Source organism: Pecten maximus, chromosome 10 (genome assembly GCF_902652985.1).
Source record: "Pecten maximus chromosome 10, xPecMax1.1, whole genome shotgun sequence".
NCBI lineage: Eukaryota > Metazoa > Mollusca > Bivalvia > Pectinida > Pectinidae > Pecten > Pecten maximus.
Genome location: NC_047024.1, coordinates 1292601 through 1306710, shown reverse-complemented (window position 1 = coordinate 1306710; position 14110 = coordinate 1292601). Strand labels below are relative to the sequence as shown.

General features: G+C 35.8%; 1 protein-coding gene across 1 annotated transcript; it reads right to left on the bottom strand.

Annotated features, from left to right (window-relative positions):
- Positions 1-1115: 1115 nt before the first annotated feature.
- Positions 1116-12879, bottom strand: LOC117336077. Its single transcript, XM_033896445.1, has 3 exons — positions 12664-12879; positions 10568-10715; positions 1116-8503 (listed from the first exon to the last, which is right to left on the bottom strand). The coding sequence occupies exons 1-3, from the start codon at positions 12703-12705 to the stop codon at positions 8310-8312; spliced, it is 384 nt and encodes a 127-aa protein (XP_033752336.1). The 5' UTR covers positions 12706-12879; the 3' UTR covers positions 1116-8309.
- Between the last annotated feature and the right edge of the window lie 1231 nt (positions 12880-14110).

Below are 14110 nucleotides of genomic sequence, written 5' to 3'. Positions count from 1 at the left end.
ATTGTAAAGCAAAATTTCATCAAAGTTCCCCTTTTGGGGCCCTGCCCTTCTGGCCCCAGGGGCCACACCAGCCTAATTTATATAAAATATGACCACCCTCCCCCAATGATGTTTCACACAATATCTGGTTGAAATCCACCAAAGGGTTAAGGAGGAGTAGGATTTTATAGCAAAATTTCATCAAAGTTCCCCATTTGGGGCCCCGCCCCTCAGGCCCCAGGGGTCACACTAGCCTCATTTATATAAAATATGACCGCCCTCCCCAAATGATGTTTCACAACATATCTGGTTGAAATCCACTAAAGGGTTAAGGAGGAGTAGGATTTTATAGCAAAATTTCATCAAAGTTCCCCATTTGGGGCCCCGCCCCTCAGGCCCTAGGGGTCACACCAGCCTCATTTATATAAAATATGATCACCCTCCCCAAATGATGTTTCACACAATATCTGGTTGAAATCCACCAAAGGGTTAAGGAGGAGTAGGATTTTATAGCAAAATTTCATCAAAGTTCCCCTTTTGGGGCCCCGCCCCTCAGGCCCCAGGGGTCACACCAACTTCATTTATATAAAATATGACCGCCCTCCCCCAATGATGTTTCCAACCAAATTTAGTTGTAATCCACCCAAGGGTAAAGGAGGAGTAGGATTTTATAGCAATATTCACCTAAGTTCCCTTTTCGGCGCCCCGCCGTTCTGGCCCCAGGGGTCAGACCAGCCTCATTTATATAAAATATGATTGCCCTCCCCCAATGATGCTTCAAACCAAATTTGGAAGTAATCCACCCAAGCGTTAAGGAGGAGTAGCATTTTGAAAGAAAAAGTTTACGGACGGCGCACGGCGCACGGCGGACGACGACGGACGAAGCACGATGACTATAGGTCATCCTGACCCTTTGGGTCAGATGACCTAAAAAAGCTTTTATCATAAAACTGCAACTATGAAATTCTGTAGTCAAGTTTTACATTGGACAAAACAACAAATTTACACTGAAATTCAACTGCTATATTGTATCTGAATGTAAATGAAAACTATCAACAATTTTGTAGATTTAGTCTAGAGTTATTTACATATTAAAATCTTTGACATCCTGTGTAAAAACCAATACCAACTGTAGATACCAATACTACTATACGTCTTCTTTTATTGAACGTGTACTCTAAAAAACAGACTGTAAATGTATCATGTTATGACAAAACTAAATAGTCATGCATTTTTCTATGCACAAAGATTGTAAAATAATTATCTGACAAAATAAATTTTGGTAGTGCATGATAAGTGACAACAAGTTCTATATACAGTGTACATATATATATGTATATATATCCCTACACAATATGTTTTATCATTTGATACAAAAGGTCCAATTAGCATCCCATACTTTATAATGTCTAATGAGCACCCTTTGTGCATAAAGATTTGTAAATCAGAATTGCAGAATCTTCAAATACTCTGAAGGATCTTATTTAAGTAAGGCATCAACAATGTAACATGAAATTTATATAACAAGTTAAATAAAATATGGTATGTTATAACGAGCCCTCCTTTAACCAGTTAAAATACGGTATGTTATAAAGAGCCCTCCTTTAACCAGTTAAAATATGGTATGTTATAACGAGCCCTCCTTTAACCAGTTAAATATGGTATTTTATAACGAGCCCTCTTTTAACCAGTTAAAATACGGTATGTTATAACGAGCCCTCCTTTAACCAGTTAAAATATGGTATGTTATAACAAATCCTCATTTAACCAGTTAAAATATGGTATGTTATAACGAGCCCTCCTTTTACCAGTTAAATATGGTATGTTATAACGAGCCCTCCTTTAACCAGTTAAATATGGTATGTTATAACGAGTCCTCCTTTAACCAGTTAAAATACGGTATGTTATAACGAGCCCTCCTTTAACCAGTTAAAATATGGTATGTTATAACAAGCCCTCCTTTAACCAGTTAAAATACGGTGTTATATTAAGCCCTCCTTCAACCAGTTAAAATATGGTATGTTATAACGAGCCCTCCTTTAACTAGTAAAAATATGGTATGTTATAACGAGCCCTCCTTTAACCAGTTAAAATATGGTATGTTATAAAGAGCCCTCCTTTTACCAGTTAAATATGGTATGTTATAACGAGCCCTCCTTTAACCAGTTAAATATGGTATGTTATAACGAGCCCTCCTTTAACCAGTTAAAATACGGTATGTTATAACGAGCCCTCCTTTAACCAGTTAAAATATGGTATGTTATAACAAGCCCTCCTTTAACCAGTTAAAATACGGCGTTATATTAAGCCCTCCTTTAACCAGTTAAAATATGGTATGTTATAACGAGCCCTCCTTTAACTAGTTAAAATATGGTATGTTATAACGAGCCCTCCTTTAACCAGTTAAAATATGGTGTGTTATAACAAGCCCTCCTTTAACCAGTTAAAATACGGTATGTTATATTAAGCCCTCCTTTAACCAGTTAAAATACGGTATGTTATAACGAGCCCTCCTTTAACTAGTTAAAATATGGTGTGTTATAACAAGCCCTCCTTTAACTAGTTAAAATATGGTATGTTATAACGAGCCCTCCTTTAACTAGTTAAAATATGGTATGTTATAACGAGCCCTCCTTTAACTAGTTAAAATATGGTATGTTATAACGAGCCCTCCTTTAACTAGTTAAAATATGGTGTGTTATAACAAGCCCTCCTTTAACTAGTAAAAATATGGTATGTTATAACGAGCCCTCCTTTAACTAGTAAAAATACGGTATGTTATATTAAGCCCTCCTTTAACCAGTTAAAATACGGTATGTTATAACGAGCCCTCCTTTAACTAGTTAAAATATGGTGTGTTATAACAAGCCCTCCTTTAACTAGTTAAAATATGGTATGTTATAACGAGCCCTCCTTTAACTAGTTAAAATATGGTATGTTATAACGAGCCCTCCTTTAACTAGTTAAAATACGGTATGTTATAACGAGCCCTCCTTTAACTAGTTAAAATATGGTGTGTTATAACAAGCCCTCCTTTAACCAGTTAAAATATGGTATGTTATAACGAGCCCTCCTTTAACTAGTTAAAATATGGTATGTTATAACGAGCCCTCCTTTAACTAGTTAAAATACGGTATGTTATAACGAGCCCTCCTTTAACCAGTTAAAATATGGTATGTTATAACAAGCCCTCCTTTAACCAGTTAAAATACGGTGTTATATTAAGCCCTCCTTTAACCAGTTAAAATATGGTATGTTATAACGAGCCCTCCTTTAACTAGTTAAAATAGGGTATGTTATAACGAGCCCTCCTTTAACTAGTTAAAATATGGTGTGTTATAACAAGCCCTCCTTTAACCAGTTAAAATACGGTATGTTATAACAAGCCCTCCTTTAACTAGTTAAAATATAGTGTGTTATAACAAGCCCTCCTTTAACCAGTTAAAATATGGTATGTTATAACGAGCCCTCCTTTAACCAGTTAAAATACGGTATGTTATAACAAGCCCTCCTTTAACCAGTTAAAATATGGTGTGTTATAACAAGCCCTCCTTTAACCAGTTAAAATATGGTGTGTTATATTAAGCCCTCCTGTAGTGTAACCAGTTAGATAAATACCATATCACAATGGAATGCATACAAAATTCTTGTTCTCACAAAGCCAATATTCCTGAGGAAATAATCAGAAATCTTAAAACTAAATTTGCTGACAAGTCAGGAAAATTACAACTCTAGACAGCTGGTACACTGGTATTACACTAAAATTAATTGCACTGTAGATAGCTTCATATTTATTTATGACGTCACAATAATTTGCTATTTCATGTAATGTGTGTCTTACAATATATATGACACTGTCATATTACATGATAGAACAGGCCAGTTACATGTTAAATAATCATGGTAATAAAAGTTTGGACTAGGAGATTATATAATGTGTATAACAGGTTAATTACGGTATACAATCAACTCGTGTACACACAATGATACAGTAAAACTTAAACATTGGACTATAACTTATTGAATTATTGCACAAGCTAAAGCTATTATCTTTATTACAGTTACAAGTCACACATGTTTTTTATTTTTCAAATTCTACCAGTGTAAGAGACTAGATATACATGAACTGTAACAATCAATAAACACAAAAAATAACATATAAAGACATGATACCAGCCAGGAAAAAATAATACACAAAGACATGATACCAGCCAGGAAAAAATAATACACAAAGACAGGATATCAATGAGGAAAAAATAAGACAGTATTTATGGTATACATTTGGAGAACGTGCGAGAGATTTCCTATATTACTTGGTGTATATACATATTATGTAGGTACAAGTCTACTAGGCTCTACTTTAATCTCATCACTTGTGTAGAATTGTGCACAATGAATACAATAATGTATCGTGTATTAACATCCTATGGGAATAGTTTTAACAAATACTGACATATACCTATATCATAACACCTTCAAAAAATATACTCTACAGACTTATATAACATAATGTAGACAAGTATATAAAGCTGAGACAAGGAGCCATCAATTATATATTATAACAGGTGATCTATGGGTACAGGTGACATTCTGATCTACCAGAGTTAAACTAAACATTGGTACAGGTGACAGTCTGATGTACCAGAGTTAAACTAAACATTGGTACAGGTGACATTCTGATGTACCAGAGTTAAACTTAAACATTGGTACAGGAGACATTCTGATATACCAGAGTTAAACTAACATTGGTACAGGTGACATTCTGATATACCAGAGTTAAACTTAACATTGGTACAGGTGACATTCTGATGTACCAGAGTTAAACTAAACATTGGTACAGGTGACATTCTGATGTACCAGAGTTAAACTCAACATTGGTACAGGTGACATTCTGATGTACCAGAGTTAAACTAAACATTGGTACAGGTGACATTCTGATCTACCAGAGTTAAACTAAACATTGGTACAGGTGACATTCTGATGTACCAGAGTTAAACTAAACATTGGTACAGATGACATTCTGATCTACCAGAGTTAAACTTAACATTGGTACAGGTGACATTCTGATGTACCAGAGCTAAACTTAACATTGGTACAGGTGACAGTCTGATGTACCAGAGCTAAACTAAACATTGGTACAGGTGACATTCTGATGTACCAGAGTTAAACTAAACATTGGTACAGGTGACATTCTGATGTACCAGAGTTAAACTCAACATTGGTACAGGTGACATTCTGATGTACCAGAGTTAAACTAAACATTGGTACAGGTGACATTCTGATCTACCAGAGTTAAACTAAACATTGGTACAGATGACATTCTGATGTACCAGAGTTAAACTAAACATTGGTACAGGTGACATTCTGATGTACCAGAGTTAAACTTAACATTGGTACAGGTGACATTCTGATATACCAGAGCTAAACTTAACATTGATACAGGTGACATTCTGATGTACCAGAGTTAAACTAAACATTGGTACAGGTGACATTCTGATATACCAGAGTTAAACTTAACATTGGTACAGGTGCCTGCTCATTATGATCAGATACCAGAGTTACTTTTCACTCTATCTGTCAAGCCAATAACGGCGCTGGGATAGTTCCTAACACTGACGTACTAATCATCTGTACGAGTCTACTAATTGACGTACTAATCATCTGTTCGAGTCTACTAATTGACGTACTAATCATCTGTACGAGTCTACTAATTGACGTACTAATCATCTGTACAAGTCTACTAATTCCTGACAATGCTATGGCCATCTATCACCCCTTAAACTGGTCATGTGTTCATTTAATACCAAAATTATGCATTTTTTAATGAGGTCACCATTTTCTCTGCTATCAATAAAATATGGTGGTCCATCCTGCTATTCATTCTAGATTAAATATGTGATATATATACAGGGATATATACAAGGATGTGGATGTAATGAATTAAACAAAATCACCATGATATTCTGATAACATTTCTCATTACACCTGTAGCTTATTGCTCCATCATCTTTTGTAATAGTCATTCAATTTAGACTTAAATATTAAACCTTTTTTACGTTAAAACAAAAAAAGCACCAGAAGCGAGAGTTCCGTAATTACATTTCCTCTACAGCCTTCTATAAGCACAATCACTGGTTTTATATCTATCTACAATAAAAATATACATAACAACAGACTTCTATAAAGTTACTTGATGGGTGATTAAACATTATGAGATGTAACTTCTTTAACTGGTGTGATGCTGCAGACACTATGAAATCTTTCCGTGACGTTTTATGGCAACTGAAATATTATCAATAATACTGTAATTGTATTTACCCCAGATAATTACACTGAGTTAATCATTATGCAACAAAATAATCTGGAAGAAATATTACTACAGTACACAACATCATAGATTCCCTATTACCAGAGAGACTCCACACAAATTCCCAACCTATCCGGTCAATGCAGGAATGTTGTGCCAAGTCCCTATGTTAACTACCAAGAATAAGGCCGAATTAAGCAATTGCTATATATCCACTAAATTCTAGTGAAAATAGAGTAAATCATTATCAATTATTTTTGTCAGTGATGGCTAGTAGCTCTTATAGTAATAAGGTTCACATTGTGTACAGAGGAGAGCCACTGGTAAAAGTCCTTCAGTAACAAGAGGTCCATGGACCTTAACGTCTTTTGAGTTCTGATGTGTACAAAGATAGTTGTTTTATTTTCAAATTAAGATTTTGATATATTTGACCCCTATGACCTTGAAAGTTGGTCAAGGTCATTCATTTGACCTAACTTGCTATTCCTTCATCCCAACATGCTACAGAGCTAACATCATGTATGACACTAGGTTTTTGGTTATTGTTTACTGATAAACAACACACCACTGGACAAAAGGTACAATAGCTCACCTCAGGTAAAATATTCCTTGTATATTGGTAAAATATTCCTTGTATATTTCAAGTTAGGCGGACATGATAAGTATGTAATAAACATTGATGTTGTTAAGTGTATGAGGACGAAATCTATCAATAATTGGCCCATCACATCAAATTGTGGTCCCGGTATACACATTGAGCCTCTGTAATTTGATTTTAACATGAATGGAAGTCATACTCATGCATTTATACCAAAACAGGCATGCACAATGAAAAATGTGAATTTAGTGTGATATTTTTGTTAAGGGAAACCAAAATCTTCATCAACATATGCATATCATATGATATCCACAAAATTCCTCATGGTTATATAAACTGTTGTAGAATTATCATTGACCCTGGCTGTTAATAGGACGTTAAACAAAAGCAAACCAAACAAACCAAACCTTTTATCCTGATATGTATAATATCTCCACTACCTCCGCGATAAACACCTCTACTTATACTACATAAAAATATACTGTATTTAATGACTGTGATACAAAAAGTAGATCTATGATGAACAATCAAATGAAATAATTTAGCTGCAGTCTGACACCATATTGCTGGGTTGCATAATATTATGTTATCAAGCTGGCAAACACTTTGGCACAGCTAGTCGTTATTTACAAAACCATATTTTTATAAGAACATCATAAACGACTAACCAAATGGTACACCAGTATTATTTTGTCAATCTTATGTTGGCAGTGATGTAACTATAGACATATAGGTCAGGGTTTATTGTTAGGGCCCACCATACATTGCTGCACATATTACAAAGCTACATCGTAACTATATACATGTATTAAATCAGGATATTTCAGCGCCAAGGTGAGTTTTATAGGTACCAGGTATTTACATGTAAAATAAAGCAATCTGTACTTGTATTTTGAAATAATGTCCTAACTTTCAGGCAGAAGTCCGATTTCATGTAAACAATCTCCATGGTGACCATGCTATCATGTAAACAATCTCCATGGTGACCATGCTATCAGTATACATATTGCACGTAACAAATGTTGGCAACAAAGAAGGGTATCATCTTAGGGATCAATCATATTTGTCTTTCTAAATCCTAATTAACATCAGATCTGATGGAACTGTGTTTAATTGATTTAAAAACTCCCCAAAAGATCATAAAGTATTCAAAGTCTAATTTCACACATACATGAGCTGAATTATACAAATTGTTTTATGTTAGCTGTAGTAACAGAAACAATTAGCCAAACCAGACTTACAACATGTTCGACGTGGTAAACAGTGTGTGTAAATTCAGCATGTAAAGCTTGAACACAAGATAGTTTGTATAGAACTCTTGTCTGTCATTTCTAAAGCTTGAACACAAGATAGTTTGTATGGAACTCTTGTCTGTCATTTCTAAAACTTGAACACACAACCTAGTTTGTATAGAACTCTTGCCCGTCATTCCTTTTTATCTTTTTTCTTAAATGTCGCCATTTTGGGAACTTTGACATAACTGGCTGCTGAGGATCCTACGTCGTAACTTTTGTTGGCCACCCACTTGGCCCCACCGATTCCCATTCCTACTGCTCCTGTAGCAGTGCTGTATATACCTGACGACATCCTCCAGATCAGGTTTCCTTGTTCCTTTGGGTCTGAAAACAAAAATACCAGCTGAGTAATTATAATAATACTAGTTTTGTGATACTGGGTCAGTTAGCACAGTGATAACACTTGCATTTCACCTATAGGTGGCCAGGGTTTAATATCCGATACTCAGTCAGTTAGCATAGTGATAACACACTTGAATTTCACCTATAGGTGGCCAGAGTTTAATTTCCGATACTCAGTCAGTTAGCACAGTGATAACACACTTGAATTTCACCTATAGGTGGCCAGGGTTTAATTTCCTGATCGGACGTGAAAAGGTATGGGGTCATCTGTCGGACCACATGAGCTTTCTATAGCAGGTGCTCTAGTATCCTCCCACAGTGAGACCCCTCGCACGCTTCCATCTGGGCCACCAAGTATGATTGAATAAGCTGATTTCTACCACAATACCCTGTGTTATTCAACTCTCAGACCATCAGTTAATCATTACAGCTGTTGATTAACAATCTGTTTATACCACACGTGGTATAAACTCTGTACGCATTTTGATTGGCTAACACGGTGAACTTTGACCCAAGATGCAATTGTTATTGACGTCATCAATAATCTAATGACGTCACATCACCAGGTCCCAGACGTCACCGGTACACTTTATTTGCATACGCGAAATTATACTTGGCCACATTTCCCTTTGATTCAAGCCGATATTATTGTGGTAGAAACAGGTCACACGACTCGAAATTGTTGGATATGGAATTTATTTCACACTTGTAAGTTATTTTTTAAAAGTTGCAAAAAACACTCGCTAAAGCTCGTGTCTTTTGTAACTTTTAAAAAATAACTTACGAGTGTGAAATAAATTCCATATCCAACAACCACTCGTTGTTTAACCTCTATATAACTTGTTTCGCAATTGTTGTAAAATAAGTAAAGTTTACACTAGTCAGAATTATTCATGATGTCCAATCAACTTTTTTTATGTAAGTCTGGTGATACTGTACAGTAATGATTTTAAGTACATACAACTGTCACAAATACGGTGTAATCCATTTTATTATCAAATAATTGGGAAAATTGGGAATAAAAAACACTAGAAAGGTGGCCACCCTGGGTCAGCTGTACATATGTTTGTTATTGTTATATCTCACAGCTTAAGTTTCGTTAAGATCAAATAGTACACTCATAGAACAAATTAAAGAAGAGGCCCATGAGCCTTAACAGTCACCAGAGTTTGGAAATATATATCTCAGTTAATTTGACCTTTTTTGGCCCCACCCATAAGCCCAAGGGGTCAGTCAGGGCCAACATGTACATATCATCAAGCTATCATCCCATGCTGATAATGCTAACAAAGTTTCCCAAGGGCAAACAGGAGACCCTTGGGTCATGAATTTTGAAATTTTAGTCAATTTCACCATTTTTAGCCCCACCCCTCAGGCCCCTTTGGGTGCATGTACGTGGGGACCATAGAACTCACAATTCTTGTTGACCTTTGGCCATAGTAGCTTCCTGCCAAATTTCATTAAAATTTGGTTCAATAGTATTGAAGAAGAAGTTTAAAATGTAAATGGTTTACGGACAGACGACACATGACGAACGACAAACAAAAGGTAATTAGAATAGGTAACTTGAGACTTCGTCTCAGGTGACCTAATAAACATCATACAATGGTGGCCAATTTCTGAGAATTAGAACTGTATTGACGACATCAACCATATTTAACATTACATATATTTTAATTCACATTTAGTGCAGAACCTCAACAAAAGGTAATTCACTCAATGAGCATTTAACTCAAGGCGGTGTCAAAACTCCAAAATTGCTAATTGATTGTTCAGAATTGGAGAAAATATGCAATGGCATAAAATCAATTAATAATTTCCTTATACAAATACAGAAACTAGCAAATGTCTGATAGACATAAATACTCCGGCTGCCACTTGACACGTACCCTGAAACACAGTTTGGTGAGGATCGCATCAGCAGTTCCTGAGATTAGCTAGTTACATTGCATCGGCACGGGACGAACATGTGATACTGGGTAACACGATATATGCACCCCTATTTCATGGGGAAGTGTGCATACAAAGTTATATACTTTTCCTCACCTGACATTTCATCCGTTTTTTTATCTACATCGTAGTTTGGTGCCTCGTTTTCCTTGACATCGTTGTGCACCACTTGTTTAGATTGATCTGAATCATCCTTTATATCATTGACATTGGTCACTACCTCTACTTGTTCAGAGACTGGTTTCTAAAACAAAAACAAATTGTGTTTAATCATAATCAAGCGATTGTTCTGATATTGATCCCCCAGAACTATTAAGCCAAGAAGGCTGCATATGTTTTCTTCACCCGAAAAATGTCATATAAAGCAAATCATTTTCATCAGTGTCAGAAGTATGTTTTTAACTATATAACCAGCTCCTTGTAGATAGCTCCCTGTCCAATTCTCCTCATTCATCCCTCAATAATTCAAAGTGTCTGACCCTGATGACATGCATCTAATTTCAAGCTGGGAATCAAATGGAAAAGGACAGAAACAAGGTAATGACCACCAGATCAAGATTCAAACCTATTAAGACTAAACTCTAGACAGACACTCCTTCTAGATAGTCATTGACCACGAGGTTCATCCTAATCATGGAGTTCTGCTTCACTAAGTCAGCAAGTACTGAGTACCTCCCAAGAATTAAAAAATCATGATTAATGTATAAAGGGACCCAATGGGCCTGCACTGCTTGCTTCTAAAGCAACTTTGAAGCTGATCTATTGTATGCAGATATAAAGCTGATAACTACTTGATTCAAACATCAGGTCAGGCTAGATTAAGTCTTTAAATAAATTTTGTAGCTCTTTGATTCCAGCAGACTATTATCCCAATATCTTATTTCTGTGTCTCTTGGTCATCAAGAAATCCTTGTTTAAAGGTTTTCACACATTTGACCCCTGTCCCAGAATCTATACACACCCAACAACAGGTCTTTGGTCCTCTTGATTATTGAGAAGTTGTTTAAAGATTTAAGCCAATTTGACCTCTGTGAACTTGAGTGTAGCTTATGTAGGTCAAGGTAATCAATTTGAACAAACTTGGTATAGCCCTTCACGCCAGCATGCTACAGCCCCTATATCAGGTCTCTATAGACCTCTTGGTTATTGAGATATTACCCAATAATTTGACCCCACCGACCTTGAATATAGGTCAAGGTCATTCATTTCAATAAACTTGGAAGCCCTAAGCTTCAACCCAGCATGTTTGCTAGCCCAATATCATGGCCCTGCATGGACTTCATGCAATAATTCGTTACCAGGAAGAAGTTGTTTTAAAGATTTTAACACATTTGACCCATGTTACCTTGAAAGTAGTGCTAGCTAGGTCATTGTCATTGATTTGAAAGTATTTTGCATTCATTTATCTCAGATTGTTACTGACCCAATGTCATGACTCTGGTCTTCTGGGTAATTGAGAAGTCAAAAATGTAGATTGTTTACGATGCATGGCAGAAGCATGACACATGCCTGACAACGCACAATTAACACAGACAAAGGGCGAATGCAATAGGTCACATAAGACTTCTTCACAGGTGACTTAAAAGCCAGGTGACCTGTCAGAATTTTGGAGCTATATTGATTTTGGTCAGTTTGCAGAGACTTTAGCTAATATACATGTCTATATCAGTTCCATTAGCCAGAATTCCTGAACTTAGGATTATTATTTATAGCACTGGGGTCTGCTGCATTTGGATGCAAATATTGACTGTGAGCGAACAATACACTGTGGTCTTATGGTGAGAATTTTGGAGCAAATGATTATAAGTCAATTTCAGCAGATTTTTTAATGTGATATTTATTGCAGGTGGCACATGCATTTATTTAAAACTTATTGTTTATAATATTACCAAGTGCAGATTTATGGTAGGCTTAAGCTTGTAGGCTTAAAGAAAGCACCTGGAATTATTCAGGTTGGCCTCCTGTGTTAGTGGTCACGGACGTGTAGGCCGATAATTGAAGAGTCAAAATAAGTTTACCTACAAAGTGTGATACAGGTGAAATTATCAAAATGTACAGACTGAACTAGCATATCTTCTGCAGTTGTCATATTCATGCAGCTACATGTAGGTACTATATAAGTTCTTGAGTCGACACACTTTACGTTGAAGTTAGGAATAATATGTCAACGTCAGCACCAGTAAAATACAAACCTTCCAAACGCAACTCTTCACAGTTTGCAAAATGCTCGCCATTTTGACTGGAAACTCCGAGTAACACAACTTCAATCCCTCCAATTTTGATTGTCATTAACCGAAAAGGTTATTGTAGTTAGGAACAATAATGCGTTTGATTATCTCGAGTTCCTTGCAAATATCGAAGCGGTCGGATTTTCAGCAATCTACGTCGTCTGCAATGTGCCACGTTGTTTATTTTGGACACAATAGTATTTAATTTCAAATGATACGTAAGGTTAGTTTTGATTGGATCAACGTTCTGCCAGAGGTTTCTTTAAACCAATTACTTCAATTGTAACAAAATTGAAATGACCTTCACCTCTATGCAAAACAAAGAGTGCCTTCCCTTATGGAGTTGGGACGAACAAACCTGTCACTGTTCTTTATAGTATGCCTAACGCGTTTGTCTTCTGTTATGAAATGGTTCTTTTGTCAGCATTTCTTCAAATTTAGTTTATAGATCGAACGAAAATTCATTTTAAAATAGAAATAGTTTTTATCGGAATTTCTGTACTTAATTATCTAACTGTCATCTAGCGGTTAGACCCAAAAATAATAGGCTACTGGATGGAAAGTTAAAGCCTGTTTCGGAAAACCTGTGTCTTGAATACAAAAGTGAAGGCAGAATTTCAACGTAAAAGTGTGATGTCATTGATTGATTTATGACGTTACTATCTATGTTATACATGTACATCTTATTTGTTATGTTTTTATTTGCTATATTATCCTTAAATTATGATAAGTGTCTGCGAAAAAAATATTTTAGGGGGAGTATCTGACAACATATATGTCCATGACGTATGCTAGAGAGACCATGGATGAAAATATCATAATTACAGCGAGTCCTACGATTTACACTAACAACTATGCCTTTGAATTGATATAAAAAGGTCATTTACTATGACACTTTAATATACAGTCTCCGTCTGTAACAGATTACTGACTGGAGTCAACATTCACTATGACACTTTAATATACATGTACAGTCTCCGTCTATAACAGATTACTGACTGGAGTCAACATTTACTATGACACTTTAATATACAGTCTCCGTCTGTAACAGATTACTGACTGGAGTCAACATTTACTATGACACTTAAATATACAGTCTCCGTCTGTAACAGATTACTGACTGGAGTCAACATTCACTATGACATTTTAATATACAGTCTCCGTCTATAACAGATTACTGACTGGAGTCAACATTCACTATGACACTTAAATATACAGTCTCCGTCTGTAACAGATTACTGACTAGAGTCAACATTCACTATGACACTTTAATATACAGTCTCCGTCTATAACAGATTACTGACTAGAGTCAACATTCACTATGACACTTTGATATACAGTATCCGTCTGTAACAGATTCTAGTAAGAGTCGACATTCACTATGACAATTTAATTATAAAATACAGTCTCC